The sequence below is a fragment of the Eptesicus fuscus genome, chromosome 13 (genome assembly GCF_027574615.1).
Source record: "Eptesicus fuscus isolate TK198812 chromosome 13, DD_ASM_mEF_20220401, whole genome shotgun sequence".
In the NCBI taxonomy this organism is placed as follows: Eukaryota; Metazoa; Chordata; class Mammalia; order Chiroptera; family Vespertilionidae; genus Eptesicus; species Eptesicus fuscus.
This window is the reverse complement of record NC_072485.1, coordinates 78,569,181-78,585,745: the sequence shown is the minus strand read 5'-3', so window position 1 is coordinate 78,585,745 and position 16,565 is coordinate 78,569,181. Positions and strand designations below refer to the sequence as shown.

The 16,565-nt window shown below is 59.2% G+C and overlaps 4 protein-coding genes across 10 annotated transcripts in view; 3 read left to right on the top strand and 1 right to left on the bottom strand.

Annotated features, from left to right (window-relative positions):
* The window catches only part of C13H11orf80 (chromosome 13 C11orf80 homolog), a 59,717-nt gene extending 57,994 nt beyond the window's left edge, over positions 1–1,723 (top strand). Inside the window, exons 13-15 of the mRNA XM_054725634.1 lie at positions 80–158; positions 1,303–1,490; positions 1,577–1,723. Of these exons, the coding sequence (XP_054581609.1) occupies positions 80–158; positions 1,303–1,490; positions 1,577–1,636 (327 nt within the window). The 3' untranslated portion in view covers positions 1,637–1,723. The remainder of the gene's footprint in view (positions 1–79; positions 159–1,302; positions 1,491–1,576) is intronic.
* A 112-nt stretch (positions 1,724–1,835) lies between these two features.
* On the top strand, positions 1,836–4,875 carry RCE1 (Ras converting CAAX endopeptidase 1). Of its 5 annotated transcripts, XM_008146886.3 has the most exons (8): positions 1,836–2,041; positions 2,177–2,279; positions 2,374–2,457; positions 2,712–2,790; positions 3,269–3,436; positions 3,562–3,633; positions 3,896–3,958; positions 4,238–4,875. In XM_008146886.3, the coding sequence occupies exons 1-8, from the start codon at positions 1,857–1,859 to the stop codon at positions 4,471–4,473; spliced, it is 990 nt and encodes a 329-aa protein (XP_008145108.1). In that variant the 5' UTR covers positions 1,836–1,856; the 3' UTR covers positions 4,474–4,875. The 5 variants fall into 5 exon arrangements, with proteins under 5 accessions (XP_008145108.1, XP_028009609.1, XP_028009610.1 ...); XM_028153808.2 differs by lacking the exon at positions 3,896–3,958; XM_028153810.2 differs by lacking the exon at positions 2,177–2,279 and having other exon boundaries at positions 1,984–2,041.
* Positions 4,876–6,382: 1,507 nt separating this feature from the next.
* PC (pyruvate carboxylase) overlaps positions 6,383–16,565 on the bottom strand; it is a 66,949-nt gene continuing 56,766 nt past the window's right edge. For both annotated transcript variants that reach the window (XM_028153803.2, XM_054724855.1), the window contains exons 12-22: positions 11,041–11,185; positions 10,596–10,685; positions 10,295–10,516; positions 9,720–9,876; positions 8,916–9,156; positions 8,533–8,782; positions 8,071–8,315; positions 7,809–7,988; positions 7,485–7,733; positions 7,075–7,215; positions 6,383–6,997 (exon numbers count right to left, since the gene is read on the bottom strand). In XM_028153803.2, the coding sequence (XP_028009604.1) occupies positions 6,749–6,997; positions 7,075–7,215; positions 7,485–7,733; positions 7,809–7,988; positions 8,071–8,315; positions 8,533–8,782; positions 8,916–9,156; positions 9,720–9,876; positions 10,295–10,516; positions 10,596–10,685; positions 11,041–11,185 (2,169 nt within the window). In that variant the 3' untranslated portion in view covers positions 6,383–6,748. The remainder of the gene's footprint in view (positions 6,998–7,074; positions 7,216–7,484; positions 7,734–7,808; positions 7,989–8,070; positions 8,316–8,532; positions 8,783–8,915; positions 9,157–9,719; positions 9,877–10,294; positions 10,517–10,595; positions 10,686–11,040; positions 11,186–16,565) is intronic.
* On the top strand, positions 13,051–16,323 carry LRFN4 (leucine rich repeat and fibronectin type III domain containing 4). 2 transcript variants are annotated; one of them, XM_028153806.2, is made up of 3 exons: positions 13,051–13,080; positions 13,527–14,885; positions 15,491–16,323. In XM_028153806.2, the coding sequence occupies exons 2-3, from the start codon at positions 13,537–13,539 to the stop codon at positions 16,050–16,052; spliced, it is 1,911 nt and encodes a 636-aa protein (XP_028009607.1). In that variant the 5' UTR covers positions 13,051–13,080; positions 13,527–13,536; the 3' UTR covers positions 16,053–16,323. The 2 variants fall into 2 exon arrangements, with proteins under 2 accessions (XP_028009607.1, XP_008145105.1); XM_008146883.3 differs by having other exon boundaries at positions 13,062–13,080; positions 13,439–14,885.

Sequence of the window (16,565 nt, the reverse complement as noted above, 5' to 3'; positions counted from 1 at the left end):
ACCTTGGAAGTTGGAGGCTGGATAGGAGGATTCACATGTGCCTTCTGCAAAACTAACTTAGGACTTCTAATCTTTTAAGCAACTGCACCCAGAGAAAAATGATACAGAGGAGAGCACAGAGGATGCACATGAGAACAGCAGCCTGGAGCTCCATGCAGGTAAGCTTTCAGCTTTTCAGTCAGCTCTGGATCAAAGCTGGGAAGTAAAAAGTGTAACTTAAAGGCCTTCAAACTACACCTTTCCCCATAGCAGTTTCCGTCTGGGATTTGGTTGGCTCCCACCACTACTATGGGTGTTCTGGGGCAGTAGGAGGCATTCCATCTCAAAAGCTGATATGATAGGACTAGAAAGTTCTCATAGTTTGTGTAGTTATAGATGTGCATGATGGGGTAGGGCCCTGAATCCAGTTTGTTCATTCTTTTCTTGATTATTAGCATTGATAATATAACTCCTTAGTTTTGGTTACCAATCTGTTCGGGGCTCTGGAGGCTGCTCCTGGGTGCAGACACCACCTTAACTTTGATGTGTTATGGGGAGGTGTTAGTGTATGTGATGTGATGATGATCATACTGCAGGGCCAGGGATGTATACATGTAAATAACCATAGGCTGGAAATAACCATAGACACAGGTGCATGAGCCTGTATGGTGCAGGTGCCAGGCACTGTTCTGAATTTTTAAAATGTATAAATGCTCTTCTCAAAATAATACTGAGGTATAGGTACTATTATTTTCTCATTTTACAGATGAGGAAACCGAGGCCCAGGTGTTAATAAACCTACCCGAGGTCACACAGCTAGTAAATGGCAGAGCCAGAAATCAAACCCAGGCAACCTGGCTCATCTGTCTCTAATGGGGATGCATTGTCGGACAAAACAGTGCTTTAAATTTGCACAAGTGAATCAATTAATAGGAAGGCTGCCTATTGGCACTGCCCAGTACACTGAGAAAAGTGAGGTCAGATCGGGCAGGGCAATCAGGGCTTGGCAGGGAGGGAGGAGCTGGAAAGTGCAAACTCCACGAAGAATCTGTGCAGTGATCAAGTGGGCCCGAGTCCCAAGTGAGGGCTTGGTACAATCCACATGCCCCTTCTCAGGCTTAACTCAGGCGGGATAGAGAGACGTGATACCATTCTGCAGCCTCAGCCTGTACCTGAAGGCCTGGGGCTGCAGGGTTTTGACCTGGACAGTTCTGAGGTGGGAGAGCTGATAGAGCTGGTCCCCAGCTCCTTCCTTCCTCCCAGGTTTCCCCCAAGGGCCTTTTCCAGCGCAGGGCCAAGGGATGAGTGTGCGTTTTCTCCTAGGGACCAGCGGGCTAGGAGCCAACAAGAAGCTTAAGAAGGGCAGCCTCCACCAGGTCGTGGAGGGAACATGGGCTTTCCACTCTGCCAGGGCCCCGAGTCCGTCAGAGGCTCCTCTGCGCCGTGGGGAGCCCCCCGCGGCCTCCGTGACTCCTAGCGGAAGCAGGGCGGACCCCGGGAACGGCCCGGAGGTAATGAGGCGAGGGCTGCGCAGGGGAGGGCGGGGACCCGGCCGCTACCGAGGCGTCCTCACTCCGGGTCCCCCTTCCTCTCGCAGGACGCACTGTGGCTGCAGGAAGTCTCCAATCTGTCCGAGTGGCTGACTCCCAGCCCCTGAGCCAAGCCCTCTCCCCCGCGTCTCCGCATCAGCTTGGAAGACGTGGAGGACACGTGTAGTCTGTTGTTCAATAAACCTGCTCCGTGAGCTCCGGGTCTGTTTCAGTATCGAGGGCGGGGCCGAGGACCCGCGCTGTCGGATGACGTAACCAGAGCTTCCCGCAGGCGCGGGCCGAGACAGCCGGCTAGCGTCACTGGTGCGCGCCGCGGGTCCGGGCGCGATGGCGGCGCTGGGCGGGGACGGGTTGCGTCTGCTGTCGGTGTCGCGACCCGAGCGGCAGCCCGAGTCGGCGGCTCTGGGAGGTCCGGGCCCCGGGTTGTGCTGCTGGGTGTCTGTGTTCTCCTGTCTCAGCCTCGCCTGCTCCTATGTGGGCAGCCTCTATGTCTGGAAGAGCGAGCTGCCCAGGTGCGGGGGCTGCGCGCGCGGCGGAACCCGCGCCTCCACAAGGCGGGGCTGCGGGCGGAGCTTGGGCGAACTGAGGGCGGGGCTGCTCTGTCGGGAGGCGACTTTGGGCCCCTGAACTTAATGCCCCCTCCGTAGGGACCACCCTGCCGTCATCAAGCGGCGCTTCACCAGTGTCCTAGTGGTGTCCAGTCTCTCGCCCCTCTGCGTGCTACTCTGGAGGGAACTCACAGGCATCCAGGTGCAAAGGAGGCGGGGCAGAGGGCAACAGGGGAGAGATCTCAGGGGTCTTTGGGGGAGGGAGCAAGACTGATGCTTCTTTTCCTGTGGCTCAGCCAGGCACATCCCTGCTCACGCTGATGGGCTTCAGGCTGGAGGGCATTTTCCCAGCAGCACTGCTGCCCCTGCTGCTGACCATGGTGAGTCCTCCACTATCTTTGCTCCTCTGTTCTTTGTATTAGCATGACGCTCCTTTCTGTGACCTTTTTTACTTATCCTGCTTGTCCAGTTTGTGCCTAATGGGAGACAGGAATTGTGAGATGGCTCGAGGTCCTCGGGTTTGCATTGGTGGGGAAACCCCGGCTGAGAATAGGAAACTTGAGGCCTTCTCTGGGCAAAAAGCAGTGGGTTATAGTTGAAGTCTTTCATTTGATTGCTGTTTTTGTGTCTCCAGATCCTTTTTCTGGGCCCACTGATGCAGCTCTCAATGGATTGTCCCTGTGACCTGGCAGATGGGTTAAAGGTTGTCTTAGGTGAGTCCTCAGGGCTAAGGGAAAAAGTAAGCAGGCAGTCCAGGACAGAGGGAATCATGCATGATGGGACCTAAACATGAGATGTGAGATGTTTTATATTTCCTCATCAGTAAGATGGGAACATATAGCAGGTGTCCTCTAAGAGTTGGTTCCTAATGTTTAGGGATCCTCCTAGGGACCCCTAAAAGTGTATTTGGTGTGGACTAGAGAGCATTTCTATTTCCCCTAACCTTTGGCTTCTCCAAGCCAGAGTTAGTCTTGGGCAGATTTTGATGTTTCCAGATATCCTACCTCAGCTGCTAATGGCCTTCCCATTGTCTTCTTGAGACATTGTCTTATGCTGATAAGCAAAGCTGGACCCTTATCTGTTCAGAGTATGAATGCCTAACCTGAGTTTGGCCAGGAAAAGATTGTGGGAGGCCTCTAGGGTCTCTTTTCAATAGCTAGCCTCATTGCTTGTCTTGAATCCCCTCCCTAGCCCCTCGCTCCTGGGCCCGCTGCCTCATGGACATGCGTTGGCTTCGGAACCAAGTGATTGCGCCCCTTACAGAGGAGCTAGTGTTTCGGGCCTGCATGCTGCCCATGTTAGCACCGTGTACGGGCCTGGGCCCTGCCGTGTTCACCTGCCCACTATTCTTTGGAGTTGGTGAGTGTGCAACCTGGTCCTCTGACATGTTCCTAGCATGAGAACTGAGAATGGGGCTTGGGACAACGGTGGGGCATAGAGGGCAGGCTGAGAGCAATGTGATGTGGTTCTTGCCTTCTTCCCAGCCCATTTTCACCACATTTTTGAGCAGCTTCGATTCCGTCAGAGCAGTGTGGGGAGCATCTTCTTGTCTGCAGGTGAGTCCTAGAGAGTGTGCCTCGGGTAATCCTGGATTGGGGGGGTGTGAGGGTGTCCCTAAATTAGCCACTATGAAAGAATTGGGAACAGAGGGCTATAATATTGGAGGGGCCAGGATTTGGGGTGTAGAGGACAGCTATAGGTGCTGGGGCAGGTAGTCACTGCCCCCAGGGGGAAGGGGATATCTATGGCTGATGGGTGTACAGTGCTGGGACAGGAAGGGCATGCAGGTGTGGTCACTCATGGCCTCCCTGTTTCCAGCGTTCCAGTTCTCCTACACAGCTGTCTTTGGTGCCTACACTGCTTTCCTCTTCATCCGTACAGGTTGGTCCTCAGCCCCTCACGATGCCCAGGTTTCAGGGGCCTATAGGAGTAGGTGGGAGACTGGGAAAACTGTTTTTGTTTTATGAGCAACTTTTTTTTTTACCATAGTCCTTGAGACAGGCTAAGGCAGGGCCCTCAGCCTGGTGAGGTTTGAGAGGTGGAAGCAAGCAGAGGCCATGGTATGTGGGTAGACAGGTGGGACACTGATCCAGGGGATGAGGGTAATTACCCAAAGATGTGGTGGGACTACTCTAGAGCTGTTCTGTCTCCCCTCCCCAGGACACCTGATTGGGCCAGTTCTCTGCCACTCCTTCTGCAATTACATGGGTTTCCCTGCTGTATGTGCAGCCCTGGAGCATCCACAGAGGCGGCCCCTGCTGGCAGGCTATGCCCTGGGTGTAGGACTCTTCCTGCTTCTACTCCAGCCCCTTACGGACCCGAAGCTCTACGGCAGTCTTCCCCTTTGTGTGCTTTTGGAGCAAGCAGGGGACTCAGAGGCTCCCCTGTGCTCCTGACCCATGCTTCTGTACACCTATGAACTCTCATGGGCTCCTCAGCCCCTCCCCATCAAGGGGTCCTGCAGGGGAGGAGCTGGCTGGGGTCCCGAGATCTCAGGAATTTTTGTAGGGGATTGAAGCCAGAGCTAGTTAAATCCCAGGGACCAAGAGAAAGGAGCAGATAGCCAAAGGGTGCGGCCCCTCTTGAAAGGGGAGTGAGGAGCAGGCCCCAGGAGCTGTGCACGCCCTCCCTCACTGTGGACTGCTGCTTCTCTCAGCTCCTCTGTCCCTGAAAAGCTGCTGAGGGATAGAATTTACAGAACCCCTTCTCCCCTCAACTTCTTCCCAGGGTTTTCTCACTGTCTTTTTGCATCAGGACTTTGTATTGGGATATTAAAGAGATTTAACTTGGGTAACATGGCCTTGGACCTTTGGGAATTAGTCTGTTTGGAGTCTTGGGAGTATGCCTGGTAGGGACAGTTCCTAGGGGGACAGGATGGGGGCCTCTGACTTGGGTCTTGTAGCTTCCTTCTTACTGAGCGAGGCCCCAAGTCCTAGCAGAGGTAGATCTGGGACTGTAGGTACCAGGTGTGGGCCCACTCATTTCAGGGCCTGTGACTTGGCCACCAGGAAGTGGGACCCAGCGCCCTGACCCCAGTGATAGAGCCTCCAACTTTTGTCTTCTGAGAGGGTGGAGGGTCGCCTCCACCAGGATCTCCCCAAAGTTTACCAGCCTCGAATTATGTAAGAGCAAATAGACCCAAAATGTTAGAAGAACCAGTTCAGAGTACATGGAAGTAGAGGCTGTTCTAGTTGTCTCCACCTTGGACCTCTGCCACCATGCTGCTAGTCTGTCCCTGGAGGAACCCGGAACAAAGGCCTCGAGGAGAGCACTGTAATTCAAGGTTCTTAGAACCTGCTGTTCTCTGCTCTTTCTCTTATTTTTGGAATGGCTTTCAGGTCCCATTCTCCGAGGCTGGTGGTTGAAGGACAGGAAACGGGTGTGCAGTCACTACTCATGGCGCCCTTAGGCTGGCTGTGGCTGTCACACACCTACCTTGCGGAGAGCTCTGTGCAGCAGCTGTTGGAGGCAGAAGGAGTGAGCATAGACCTGTTCAGAGGGTCCCTTTGGAATCTTGGAGACCAAAGAGGAGGAAGCCCAGGCCCCTGCCAAAGATTAGATTATAATACCCTGGGAGCACTTGGCTGGCAAGGTGCTGGGATGGATCCCTGGGAGTCAGGGTATCTAGGCTCTGCCCTACCTCATCCTCTTGTTTCTGCTCAGGAACTGTCCCCCCACCATCTCATCTCCCTAGCAGTGGCAGCAGTGCAGTGGCACAGGCAGGGTTACTGTTTCACCCTGCTGGTGGGGAACGGGCTCAGGATCGGATTCTCCTGAGAGCTAATAATGGGGGATGGGCAGGATTAAATCCTGAGAATCTCCATCGAGTGCTCCCAGCCTCCCTCCAAAATCCTCATACCTGGAGGTTCCTATACTGAGGGTCTTGCCTGCTTTCCAGAACTGGTGCCTATTTGCATCCAGTCCTAAAAGAATGGGGTGCGAGGTTGGCCCAGGGTTTAGAATGTAAAGCAGTTTGGTTGGGAAGCAAGTTCACTGACAGCTTAGGTTTGAACCCTCTGCCTCTTACTAGCTGTGGGGTCCTTCCTATGATTCCATCTGTGTCCATAAAATGGGTGAAGGTTGATTACCTGAGCCACTTCCTCCACCTCACTCTAAGCTCTCAGTAATTTTTGGGGGTGTATACAGTAGGTACTCAGTAGTAGCCTAAATCAAGACCACTACCATTATCCTCACTACTCTCAAGGCAGAATCTACAACTGGCCTGAGGAGAGGCAAAGGGGCACCTCTGCGCTCTCTGAGTGGCATGTGGGGTGGGCTGCAAAGGACCCACGATGGAGGGCAGGTGACAGTCAGTTTTATTGAGCAACGTTCTCAGGACCTGGGGTCCAGAACCCCTTTCCAAGGTAGGACCCCCTAAATCTGCTCTCCTGGATCCTAGGCCCACCTGTGCCACCACCTCTAGTCTCCAGCAAGGATAGGACCCTCATTTGGCAAGAGGTGAATAAGTGAGCCACCAACAGGGAAAAGACAGATGGCTGGAGAGAGGGGTGGGCCACCGCAGTCACTGTCTCCTGTATAAGCAGCTGAGGCCAGGAGCTCCAGGGCCAAGCCTTCTTGCACTCGGGCACTGGCTGGCCTGGGCCTGCCCTGGCAGCACAGCGTCTATAGAAGTCTTGGGGTGGGGATGGCCAGGTTGCAAGTCAGGCAACATCACTCAATTTCCAGGATAAGGTCATCACCCTCCAGTGTCATATCTGTGGTTACATGGACCTTGCGGACAGTGCCTTCCATGGGTGAGGTCACCACAGTCTCCATCTTCATGGCGCTGAGCACACACAGGGGCTGGCCTTTGGCCACCTTGTCCCCTGCTGCCACCTTGATGTCGATCATCTTCCCAGGCATAGGTGCCCCGATCTGGCCCTTCACATCCTTCAGGGCCTTGGGGTGGAAGTGCATCTCCTGCAGGCGGCAGAGGAGACATGAAACTCCAGGCCCTGCCCATCCCCACCACCTAGCTGGCACAGGGGGAGCCTTACCTTCATGGCCAGAGTGTCCTTGACCAGAATGGACCGCAGCTGCCCATTGAGCTCAAAGAAGACCTGCCTCTGGCCAGCCCAGTTCAGGTCACTTACGGCCAGGGCTTTGATGTGCAGTGTCTTGCCCCTCTCCAGTTCTACCTGCAGGGAGGATGTGGGAGCTAAGCTCTATGGGGAGAGCAGCCCCCTTACACAGTCCTAGGCAAGTCCCCACCTTGAGTCTCAGCTCCTTACTAACAAAGGCCTAGCTCCCTGGTCTCCTAAGGGTACTTTGTGTCCCCATAGCACTCAAGGCTCAGTGATAGCCAGGCCAGTCTGGCACTCTAGATGTGCTGGGGTCCTGCTGGGGGGCAGCGGGGTGGGGGCAGGGCTCCTAGTCTGAAGTGTACAAAGATGCCAGAGCCACTGACCTCAAACTCCTCTGCAATTTTGGGACCCTGCAGGAAGAGGCGGGTATTGAGGCTATCCACAGGCCCAAAGGTGGAAGTGAAGTCCTTGAAGTTAGTGAAGACATCAGGGTACATGGCCGCTGAGAGCACGTCCTCTGGGGTCACCTCCTCCCCATGCCGCTCTATCAGTTCCTTCTCCAGTGCCTGTAGATCCAGGGGAGGGAGGGAGGCTCCAGGCCGCCCCTCCACCCTTGGCAGGTCCTTTAACACCTGGGGAGCACAGCAGAGGATCAGACCCAATTCTCGTACCCAATCCCGCCTCACATTGTGCTGGGCCTTCCCTACCTTGGAACGAAGGGGCTCAGGGAATCCCCCATGGGGGATGCCGATGTAGCCCTGCAGGAACTCCACCACAGAGCGGGGGAAGGACAGCTCTTCTGCTTGGGCCTCAGCCTCTGCCCGGCTTAACCCATTCTGCACCATGAACTGCGCCAGATCCCCCACGATTTTGGAGGAGGGTGTCACCTGAGGAGATAGGCCCTTGGATCAGAGTGCCAGGCACCTTATGGAAGCCCAGAAGCACAGGTAAGGACATGGCCTGGCTTACCTTGATGAGGTCACCTAGCATCTGGTTGGCCTCCACGTAGGCCTTCTTGACTTCCTTGAACTTGGAGCCGAGCCCCATGCTGTGTGCCTGGAAGTGCAGGTTGGTGTACTGACCCCCTGGAATCTCATTCTCATACACATCCGAGTTGCCAGACTTCATGGTAGCCGTGCAGTCAAAGGCCGCATACAGTCCCCGGGCCCCCTCCCAGTACTCACTGTAGTCAAACACGCGCTCCAGGGGTACCCCTGCAGGGAGCCAGAGGCAGGGGAGGGGTTGGAAATGTGCTAAGCTCCCAGGTGCTCCTCCCAGGACCCCAGGACCAGCTCAGGTCCCACTCAGAATGGAGTGATGGACAGCAAGGCCAGGCAAGAGCATTTGGAGTCTAGGATAGGTCAGACTACTGGGACTGGTGGAGGCTATGGCTTTGAGAGGGGAATGGCCATGGGCTGCTGCTGTTCCTACCTGTGTCCAGGGGAGTCCCTCGGGTACAGGCCACCAGAGCCCCCATACTGGGCTGTGAAGTCATCCCTGACATGGAATCAGATGCCACGTCCACCACGTCAGCCCCAGCCTGGGCGCAGGCCAGCATGGCTGCCACACCTGCCCCTGACGTGTCGTGGGTGTGGATATGCAGCGGGAGGTCAGGGAAGCGGTCGCGGAGAGAGCCGACCAGCATGGTGCAGGCCGCTGGCTTCAGCAGCCCTGCCATGTCCTGGGGAAGAGGAGAAAATGATGGTGAGAAGTGGGCACGATGCGTGCATGGTGGGGGAGTTGGGAAACAGAGTAAGGAGGTAAGGGAGATGGGAAAGTGGGGAGACTGCTGTAGGTGGGCTGGGCCCAGGCACCTTAATGCACAGTATGTGGGTGCCAGCTCGCACCAGCTCTTCAGCCAAATCCATGTAATACTGCAGCGAGTATTTGGTGCGGCTGGGGTCGGCCACGTCACCAGTGTAAGAGATGGCAGCTTCTACCACACCACCGGCACTGCCCACTGCCTCCATGCCCAGCAACAGATTGGGCAGGTAGTTGAGGGAGTCAAAGACCCGGAAGACATCCATGCCATTCTCCTTGGCCACCTCACAGAACCTGAGTGCGTAGAAGAGTCCAGGGGTTAGCCACATCCTGTTTTCCCTCGCCCCCTCACATCTTTCTCTGGTTCCTGGCCCAGTATGGGCCCTGGGGAATGAGGCCTGGCAGAGGGCATGGTCCCCACAGAGCAGGGGTGGGCACCACACTGTGGACAAGGCCTCCAGGGCAGCTTGGTCTGGGCAGGGTTGCCCCAGAGGCATCTGGCACAGAGCAAAGGTGTTCTACACTAGTGCCCAGGTCCAAGGGATTAGCTGGGGATTCTCTGCAAAGGAGTGGCAGGCTAAGGGAGAAAGCACTGAGCAGCCCCAGCTCTACACCACATGGCCTGGGACAAGTCACCTGCCGGCTTGGGATCTCCACTGTGCCATGATCTAGAAGCCAGTCCAGGTCTCCGGCTGTAATTCTACATGTCACACATTTCCAAATAGCAGGCCTTACTGGGTGCAGCTACTGGGAATCTTGGTTTTGAGTCTGCTGTGAGGAGTGCAGGCCGTGGCAGTGTGGCCTGGCACGTGCTGGGCCATGTCATGCAGTGTCTACCCACCCAACCCCAGGCTCACTTGAAGACCACGTTGTCAGGATAGTTGGTATAGCCCACGGCATTGGCCCCCCGCAGCAGCATCTGGAATGGGATGTTGGGGATAAGCTCCCGGAGCTCCTGCAGACGCCGCCAAGGGCACTCGTATAGGAAGCGCATTGCGACATCAAACGTGGCTCCTACACAGGGACCAAGAGCCCAGGGTCAGCCCATGTCCTGGGGACCCCACCACACCTTGCAGCTCTGATGCTCTGGCCCCAATGCCAGCCCCTACCTCAGGGTCCCTCCTGTTCCCACCAGGACCTTCACAGACTTTTCCCTTCAGTGATCTCAGGATAGTTGAGGCTCTGTGTCCTTCCTTTGACAGTCCCTACCCAGTTCTCTGCTATAATTAACATGTCCTCACCGCTCTGATCTCAGGCCTGGCGGGAGTGGGCACCAGTCACTGTTTGCTGAACAAACATACACTGTGCCTTGTTCAGTTCTCACTGGTTCCCTCAATGTTAATGTTTCTAGCTTCTCTTGAGGGTCTCCAATGGCCTGGCCACACTGTGGGTGCCCCATTCCTGTCAGGTTCTGTACCATATTCCAGCCTACCTCCCCAGTTCTCTATGCTGAAGAGCTTGCTGAAGTTGTGGGCAACATAGGGGGAAATCTTTTTGAGGTCATGGGTTCGCACACGAGTGGCCAGCAGTGACTGGTGGGCATCCCTGAAGGTTGTGTCCATCAGCAGCAACCCCTGGTGGTTCCGCACAGCTCGAGCAAAGCCCTCAGGCCCCTCTCGCAGCAGGATATCTCTGAAACCAGCCGGGGGCGGGCCTAGGGCAGACCAGGCATTAGTACCCATCCTGCAGGTGGCATCCTCTGTCTCCCCATGAACTGGCAGAATTGATCTCACCTATGGGCACCACAGGGACAATGGGGTCCGTGGAGCTGGGGTCGGCCTTAACAGGGATTGGGGTGGTCGGGCCATTCACCATGACATGTCCTGTAGAGAGAGTGGGCAATGGGTCAGGGCAGGTTGGGCAGTGAGTTGAGGGCAGGAGTGAGAGTAGGTGGGATTGGGGTGAAGAGATTCCTCCAGGATCCCCAGTCCTCCAGCTGGCCCCTGTCCTCTCCAAAGCCAGGCCCTCCTGGGTCCAGGCAGTGAGGACGTACTGAGGATCATGCAGATAGAAAAGGGGAGGGGGGTGTCTATAAGATCATGAGCAAGGAGGTTGGGCAGGAAGGCAAAGGAAAGGAGAAGGACCAGATTGAGGGCAGGGGTGCTAGGAAGCTCTCTGGGCAGGAGGCCAGGAGCAAGGCATCGGGGAGAGGAGAGCAGGGCAGTCTTGGGGCCGGACCGAGGTAGTACAGCAGCTTCTGGGCCCGGTTCTGTGCAGGCCGCAGCTGGAATAGCTCCGGGTTCTCGTCAATGAACTGGGTGTCCACGGTGCCTCCCAGGAACTGCTGGTTGTTGAGCACATTCTGCAGGAAGGGGATGTTGGTCTGCAGGACAGAGGTGGGTGGGAGGGTGTCACCATTTGGCATGGGCAGGGAAAGAAGCTGAAGGGGCCACCAAGGCCAGCTTCCCAGTTCCCCAGGATACCATGCTCCCTGTGGAGTGGCATTTCCCCCACCCACCTTCTGGCAAGGTCCCCTAAGCTGCAGGGGGCTGAGCCCACTTCCTCACCCCAGAGCAAGTGCCGACACCCATCACCTCGCCCCTCAGGAAAACAAGCACCTCCCACAGCAGGGTGGCATGAAGCACCCTCCTGCCCTCCCAGTCAGGCTTCTTGAAAGAGGGTCCTCCCTTCAACACACACCCACCTCCCAGTGACATGCACATTAAGGTCCCTCTTTGTGGGTAAGTCCCGTGGGCACTGTCCCACCCTTCTCTGCTAATGGCTCTACTTGGACATTCTCTCCTGGGTTTCCAAGACATCTTGCCCTCCTCCTCCTCCCTAGTCGCCAATGGGGGCTTCTTTCGCTCCTGCAGGATGGAGTCTTCAGGGCTGTCACTGAGCCCCATACAGTTCACTCTCCCTGGGACTAACTTTGCTTAGCCTAGAAAGGGGCTCCTGTGGGGGATGGGGAGACCCCAGCTTCCAGCCTTTGACAGCTAAGCTTGGGCGGAAGCGTGGAGGGACCCGAATCAGGTCCAGCACCCTGGTCCTTTGTAATGGTCCACCCAGTTAGGAAATAGGGAAGTCACCCCTTCCCTGGTATCTCCTAGTCCTCAGGCAACCGGGTCCCCGAGCCCCTTCCCTTCCTGCCAGACCTGATTCCTAGGGCACTGAGAGGTCGTTCTAGGGAAATGGCCCGGCAGGGGCTCAAAGGGGAAGGAGGGGCTGTGGGCCCAGCCGGGATCACAGACGCACAGCTTCAAACGGCGTGCCTCCGCCTGCCTGCTGGGAAACCAAGCCACGCCGACCAATCGGACCAGAGGCGGAGACCGGTTGGCTCTCTAGCTCGCTGGGCAGGCGGGGAGCCTGGGAAGAGGGAGGGAGGGAGGGAAGGGCAGGCAACGGGGCGCGGCGCCAGCTCGGAGACCAAGCCCTCTCGGCCCCACCCCGAGAAGCAGCCCTGGCGGGGGCGTCGTCCCAGCCCCCCCCCCCCTCCAGGGCCCTGGGCGTGTTGGGGACCCTCCACGTGACTTGGTGATGCAGAACGGCTATGACCTTCAGCATGTATCTGTGAATGTGAGGGTCCCAGTAACAGCGCGGGTTTGCTCCCGGCCCTGCCTGTGGGTGCGGGGACGTGGATGTGTGGGCATGTGTGGGTGTGTTGGGGACGGTGCCCAGCGACATGTAACAAAGACTCCCATCTCTGTCTCTGGGAGATGGTGAAGGGGCCCACGAGCTGGCGCTTTGTCTGGCTGGCTGCAGAGTGACGGTTTGCGCAGCAGCAGCAGCAGCAGCAGCAGCAGCGGGCGCCCGTGCAGTGCAGGATGCCGGGGCGCCAGGGTGTCCGGGGGCGCGCGTGCCTGTGCCAGGGTGAGTGCGCTGCGGCAGGACCAGAGAGCTGTGCGGAAGGCCGGAGCCGGCCTGGGCCTCGGGTGTGACCTGGAGCCACCCGTGGGCGCGTGTCCCCGTGACCTCGGGAGCCGGCCCAGGGTGGATCCCTGCGCACCCCTCCCTGTCCGCCCTCCACGTGCGTGTCCGCGGCGCGCGCGTGCTCGCTAGCGCGCACTCGCCTGCTGGTCGCCACCGCCACGAGCATAGCCGGGGAAAAGGTGCCGGAACCGATTGAGCCGGGCCGGGCCCGAGCGCCATGGGCCGGAGGGCGCTTGGTGGGCGGCTGGTCAGCCCCAGGCCTTACCCCCGCGGGAGAGCTGCCTGGAGTCGGGGGCCGGCCGGACCTGCAGGGAGGCCGGCCCGTGCCCCCTGAACTACAGATACCAGGTGAGCACCCCCTCCTCGGGACACAGCGTGGGGGCTAGCTTGGGAGGGAAGTGCACCTGGGAGGGGTTTTGGGGGTGGCCTCCCTGGTGGGGGAGGAGATGGCGGGGTGGTGGGGGTGCTGACAATTCCGGGGACGCCAGGGAAAGGAAGTTCAGGGTTCCTCCCTGCTCTCATGCCCACCTCTGCTTCCTGCCTCAGGCCTCACCTTGTCCCAGAGCCTGTGCTCCCCTTAACTGCTTGGGAGATGAGGCCTATCCTCTAGGAGGCTGGCCTGCAGGCTCCAGCCTTCCCTCATCCCTGAGGGGCCCCTTGGGCCTTTGACTGACTCCCCCTCCTACCCCTCCCCCCCCACTCCCAGGCCAGGCTCTGGAAGCTGGCTCCTGGGACTGGGCCCTAGGCACCTGCACCAGCCCCACCTGTGCCTGGGCCTTGGCCCTTCCCTACAGGGCACTCACCATGGCCCCACCGCTCCTGCTGCTGCTGCTGGCCAGTGGAGCGGCCGCCTGCCCACTGCCCTGCGTCTGCCAGAACCTGTCCGAGTCGCTCAGCACCCTTTGTGCCCACCGAGGCCTGCTGTTCGTGCCGCCCAATGTGGACCGGCGGACAGTGGAGCTGCGGCTGGCTGATAACTTCATCCAGGCCTTGGGGCCACCAGACTTCCGCAACATGACCGGGCTGGTGGACCTGACGCTGTCCCGCAATGCCATCACCCGCATCGGGGCCCGCGCCTTTGGGGACCTGGAGAGCTTGCGCTCCCTGCACCTGGATGGCAACAGGCTGGTGGAGCTGGGCACTGGCAGCCTGCGGGGCCCCGTCAACCTGCAGCACCTTATCCTGAGTGGCAATCAGCTGGGCCGCATCGCACCAGGGGCCTTCGATGACTTCCTGGACAGCCTGGAGGACCTGGACCTGTCCTACAACAACCTGCGGCAGGTGCCCTGGGCTGGCATCGGTGCCATGCCTGCCCTGCACACCCTCAACCTGGACCACAACGTCATCGACGTGCTGCCTCCGGGCGCCTTTGCCCAACTCAGCCAGCTCTCCCGCCTCGACCTCACCTCCAACCGCCTGGCCACACTGGCACCTGACCCACTCTTCTCCCGGGGGCGCGACTCCGAGGCCTCGCCTGCCCCCCTGGTGCTGAGCTTCAGTGGGAACCCCCTGCACTGCAACTGTGAGCTGCTGTGGCTGCGGCGGCTGGCCCGGCCCGACGACCTGGAGACGTGTGCCTCCCCGCCCGGCCTGGCGGGCCGCTACTTCTGGGCCGTGCCCGAGGGCGAGTTCTCCTGCGAGCCGCCCCTCATCGCCCGCCACACACAGCGCCTCTGGGTGCTGGAGGGCCAGCGGGCCACGCTGCGGTGCCGGGCCCTCGGAGACCCCGCGCCCACCATGCACTGGGTTGGCCCCGATGACCGGCTGGTCGGCAACTCCTCCCGAGCCCGGGCTTTCCCCAATGGGACCCTGGAGATTGGGGTGACAGGCTCTGGGGACGCAGGGGACTACACCTGCATTGCTACCAACCCTGCGGGTGAAGCCACAGCCCACGTAGAGCTACGGGTGCTGGCCTTGCCTCACGGTGGGAATGGCAGTGCGGAGGGGGGCCGCCCCGGGCCCTCGGACATTGCTGCCTCGGCCCGCACTGCTGCCGAGGGCGAGGGGGCACTAGAGACTGAGCCAACTGTGCAGGTGACAGAGGTGACGGCCACCTCCGGGTTGGTGAGCTGGGGGCCGGGGCGGCCAGCAGACCCCGTGTGGATGTTCCAAATCCAGTACAACAGCAGCGAGGACGAGACCCTCATCTACCGGTGAGGATGCGCTTTGCAGCGCCTCGGCCCCACTCCTCCAGGGCTGGGCCCCTCTTGGCTCCCTCTCTGTCCTTGGGGCTTCCACACACCCCTCCTCAGCTCGGAGCTGCCTGGGGATCTTGAGCTGGGGGAGGGGAGGTCAGGGACCAGGAACATGAGGTAGGAAATGCTGGGAGGAGGTGGGCAGTGCCCCCTGGTCTCTCCCATGTGGCTGAGCCACAGGAGGCCTCCAGGCTGGAGTGTGATTAAGCATGTGGCCAGCCCCACACACATTACTTCTCTCTGGTGATGTGATTCTCCGCCCGTCCTTAGCTTGTGCTGGGCCTGTGTGTCAGGGCACACGCCTATCTGTCCCCCTGCACTGTCTCCAGTGCCGCACACACACATACACACGCATACACACGCATGCCTGTCTTGGTTTCTCCATCTTCTTGAGTGAACACACAAGGCCTTTGTGGTCCCAGGAGAAGAGGGTGTTCAGAGCTGGGACCTGGGAACCCAGGGTGGTGGGGGATGGGCTGTGAAGGGGGCTTCAAGGCCATGTGGGGTGGGGCTGGGACCTGGACCCCAAGGCCCTGGCTCTGACCTCCAGACCTTGCCTGCAGGATCGTCCCAGCCTCCAGCCACCACTTCCTGCTGAAGCACCTGGTCCCTGGTGCCGACTATGACCTCTGCCTGCTGGCCCTCTCACCTGCCGCTGGGCCTTCTGACCTCACGTCCACCAAGCTGCTGGGCTGTGCCCACTTCTCAACGCTGCCGGCCATGCCCCTGTGCCACGCCCCACAGGCCCACATGCTGGGCGGGACCCTGACTGTGGCCGTGGGGGGTGTCCTCGTGGCTGCCTTACTGGTCTTCACTGTGGCCTTGCTGGTTCGGGGCCGGGGGGCTGGGAATGGCCGCCTCCCCCTGAAGCTCAGCCACGTCCAATCCCAGACCAATGGAGGCCCCAGCCCCACACCCAAGACCCACCCGCCGCGGAGCCCCCCGCCTCGCCCCCAGCGCAGCTGCTCCCTGGACCTGGGAGACACGGGCGGGTGCTATGGTTATGCCAGGCGCCTAGGTGGGGCCTGGGCCCGACGGAGCCACTCTGTGCACGGGGGACTGCTGGGGGCAGGGTGCCAGGGGCTGGGGGGCAGTGCAGAACGGCTGGAAGAGAGCGTGGTGTGATGGGAAGGGAGTCAGCCCGGGGTGGAGGGTGGGGGGCAGGCAGCCACCTGGCCTGGGTGGGTCAGCACTGCCTGGGAATTCCTCCCACTTTTACCCTCGGTACCTCAGGCCCCTTTGTGCTTGGCAGGACAGGGGGCCCTTTCCCTGGTTCTGGCCCACTGACAGGCATAAGGGGACAGGCCCCTCTGACAGGTGCTCACAGCCACCGAGGCAGGGGCTGCAGCCACCAAGTGGGAGTCTTGTTTTTCTTTATAATAAAATTGTTGGGGACACCTCAGTGCTAGTCTCTAGTGTCATCCTGAGAGAGGGAGAGGGGACACGTGGGCCAGTGGAGGCACAGAGACAGGGCAGGGCTGGGCCCACGTCGATCTCGGTGCCCTCAGCCTCCTCTTCCCCTGAGGCCGTGTTCCGGGCTAGTGGCTCTAACTCGGGTGAGCCCAGGTGCGGCCCCTGGCGCCCTGCGGACTGGACGCCTGAGCCTCTGCTGCACCTGCAGCTTTAAGAACAGCACAC